We start from the raw sequence: 2,861 nt of genomic DNA, 5'->3' as shown, positions 1-2,861 counted from the left end.
CCGAGGGGCATCCGCACTCGCGCGCCCCGGACGTGACATATTCTTTAAATCGATCCATGTCTTATCGCTCGTAATCAAAGTTTACAATTAAATGAAAAAAAGCTTTGTACACTGTTTATGTACACTCTCAGATCGGTGACATATAGTGACGCGCTAAGAGAAGCGCCGATATTTCGGCTGCTAAACAAAAAAAACATAACTCTTCTGCAGTAAATGTGGAATGCAGGATGTGCAGGTATCCACACAAAGGCGAATACTCCGAGTCGAACGCACCCCCTTTTTTTGTCAACGATTTCTGTTCGCGATGATGAGCTGCGGTCGGTAATAATAATAAGCTATGATCGGTAATGATGGAAGCAAGAATATAGGCGGCGCAATGCGAGAGTGCGTCGTCGTCAATGTATAAAAAAAATGGTCTTGACAGCACGCAATAAATTTCATTAAAAAACACTGGCGCAACAACGTGGGGCTCGAATTCTAAAAAGAGCGAGGAACAGCAAATACGAAAAAGTGCGGCTCCAGTACGCACACGCAACGGACGGTAATACTCGAGAAATATATTCAGCACGGAACATTCGAGAAAAGTCAGGTTAGTGAGTCGCTTAACTTCCTTTCATTCCTTTTACTATTGTCACAATGACTAAGCAACTAGCTCAATTAAAGCAAAAACGAGCCCGAATAAAGGGGCAAATCACGCGAATACAGAACTTTTTTGACGAAAATGACAAAGTCTCCGTATCAGAAGCACAGGTTAGGTTAAAAAGGTTGGAAGAAGCCTTTTCTCGATTCGAAATCATACAAGACGAAATTGATGAGATAAAAGAAATCGAAGACGAGGAAGGAGAAGATGCAGAAAGCGAAATGGAAAGAAAACAATTCGAAGAAAGATACTACAAAGCAGCAGCAACGGCACAAGGTATTATTGACAATCATCAACATTCACAGGTAGAGTTACAGCAGAATCTTGTACGGAACAACAATGGAACTCATAGGGAAGAGCGACATAGGCCTGTGATCAAGTTACCAGAATTCAGTGGCGAATATACGAAATGGATGTTTTTCAAAGATAGTTTCGAAACGATCATCCATCAAGATGCAGGGCTTACACCGATGCAAAAACATCAATTTTTAATAGGCGTGCTTCAAGGAGAAGCTCGTAGTGTAATACAAGGTTTTAAAATCTCTAATGAAAATTATGAGAATGCATGGACACTCTTGAAGGAGACGTACGACAACAAAATGATGATAATCCAGACACACTTAGATGAACTACTAACGTTTCCAGTCATCACAAAGGATAACAAAGCAGAATCAATTCGACAATTTATTTGGCATATCCAGACACATGTATCGTCGTTCAAGGTACTTGCACAGCCGGTTAATTACTGGGAAACAATCATAATTCATTTAACGAAGAAAAAACTCGATTTCATTGAGCAACGTGATTGGCAAGATACGGTCAAGGATAAAACACCAGAAGATATGCCGACATTGACAGAATTTCTCAAATTTCTTAATGATCGGTGCCATATAATTAGAGTACTTGAGCAGGGAAAGACAAAGGTGGTGAGTAATGGAAAACAGCAACAGAAGATTGAAACAAAGAAGGAGAAAGGAGAGAAAAGGGTCACTCTGTCGACTATAAGGGTGAATTGCAGATATTGTAACGACGATCATCCAACCTATAAATGCGAAGAACTTTTAAAGCTTTCGGCACCTGAAGGGACGAAAAGTGTAATCGAAAAGAGGTTATGTATTAATTGTTTCGCACCAGGGCATTTCGGACGGGACTGTAGAGGTTCTTCATGCAGGAAATGTGACAGGAAGCATAATACGCTTCTCCATATAGAAAAGGAGGAGCCCACAACTCAAGGGAATTCAAAGAATAATTCAATCGTAACGCATGTTCGGGCGGAAGATGACAAGACAATCAAAGAAGAAGATTCCGTGGCGATGAATATTTACTGCGCACATAATAAAGCAGCGAGAGTCATGTTATCAATAGCACAGGTATACGTACGTGACTCCGACGGTAATCAACAAGCATGCCGTGCACTGTTGGATCCAGGTTCGCAACTAAATCTAATCACCACAAGTCTGCACAAAAAACTGAAGCTGCCTTTTACAAGAGATGAGCGGCACATTAATGGTATCAATCAGATAAAAACGAGTGCAAATAAGATAACTCGCATACAACTTGAATCGAAATACAGCAATTACTCAACCGAGATGGAATGTCTGGTATTTCCAAGGATCACAGAACAGTTGCCACAAACGAAGATAGATGTAGCAAAAATCTACGTTCCAAGAGATGCTCAGTTAGCAGACCCCGCGTATAACATTCCAGGCCCTATTGAAATTTTAATAGGAGAAGGTGTATACTGGAAGATACTAATAGGCTAATAGGCGCACCGAAGAATCATCGCGAAAATCAACCCTCGTTGCAGAACACACAACTCGGATTGATAATCGGAGGAGAGATAAACGAAAATGTCTCAGATACGAAGCCTTCTTGCAATTTAATTACAAATAAGGATTTACATAATCAACTCGAAAGGTTCTGGATACAAGAAACAGTGCCTGAAAAACAATTGTAATCTAAAGAAGAAATAGATTGCGAAAGGTATTTTTCTAATACAGTCAAGCAAGATCAAAGCGGCCGATTCATCGTACGTTTGCCCATGCGGCAAGATGTCGTGTTGGGAGAGTCTAAGCAGAAAACACTTGAAAGGTTCAAGTCGCTGGAAAGAAGACTGGATATAAACACGAAACTGAAGAACGACTACACTTCATTTATGCAAGACTATTTGAATAAAGGTCACATGTCATATTTCGCAGACTACGGGGAATCTCAGCCCTTA

General features: G+C 40.6%; 1 protein-coding gene across 1 annotated transcript; it reads left to right on the top strand.

Moving 5' to 3' along the window:
• The first annotated feature begins 636 nt into the window (after positions 1–636).
• Positions 637–2,403, top strand: LOC108766423 (uncharacterized). Its single transcript, XM_018515706.1, has one exon. It carries the CDS (start codon positions 637–639, stop codon positions 2,401–2,403), a length of 1,767 nt encoding a protein of 588 aa, XP_018371208.1.
• Positions 2,404–2,861: the final 458 nt, after the last annotated feature.

This window comes from Trachymyrmex cornetzi, unplaced genomic scaffold (genome assembly GCF_001594075.2).
Source record: "Trachymyrmex cornetzi isolate Tcor2-1 unplaced genomic scaffold, Tcor1.1 scaffold588, whole genome shotgun sequence".
Classification (NCBI taxonomy): Eukaryota; Metazoa; Arthropoda; class Insecta; order Hymenoptera; family Formicidae; genus Trachymyrmex; species Trachymyrmex cornetzi.
This window is presented reverse-complemented; position numbering and strand designations above follow the sequence as displayed.

Bases quoted from the DNA above. Each gene is read 5' to 3' on its own strand.
- LOC108766423 (XM_018515706.1), top strand. From the start codon at position 637: ATGACTAAGCAACTAGCTCAATTAAAGCAAAAACGAGCCCGAATAAAG.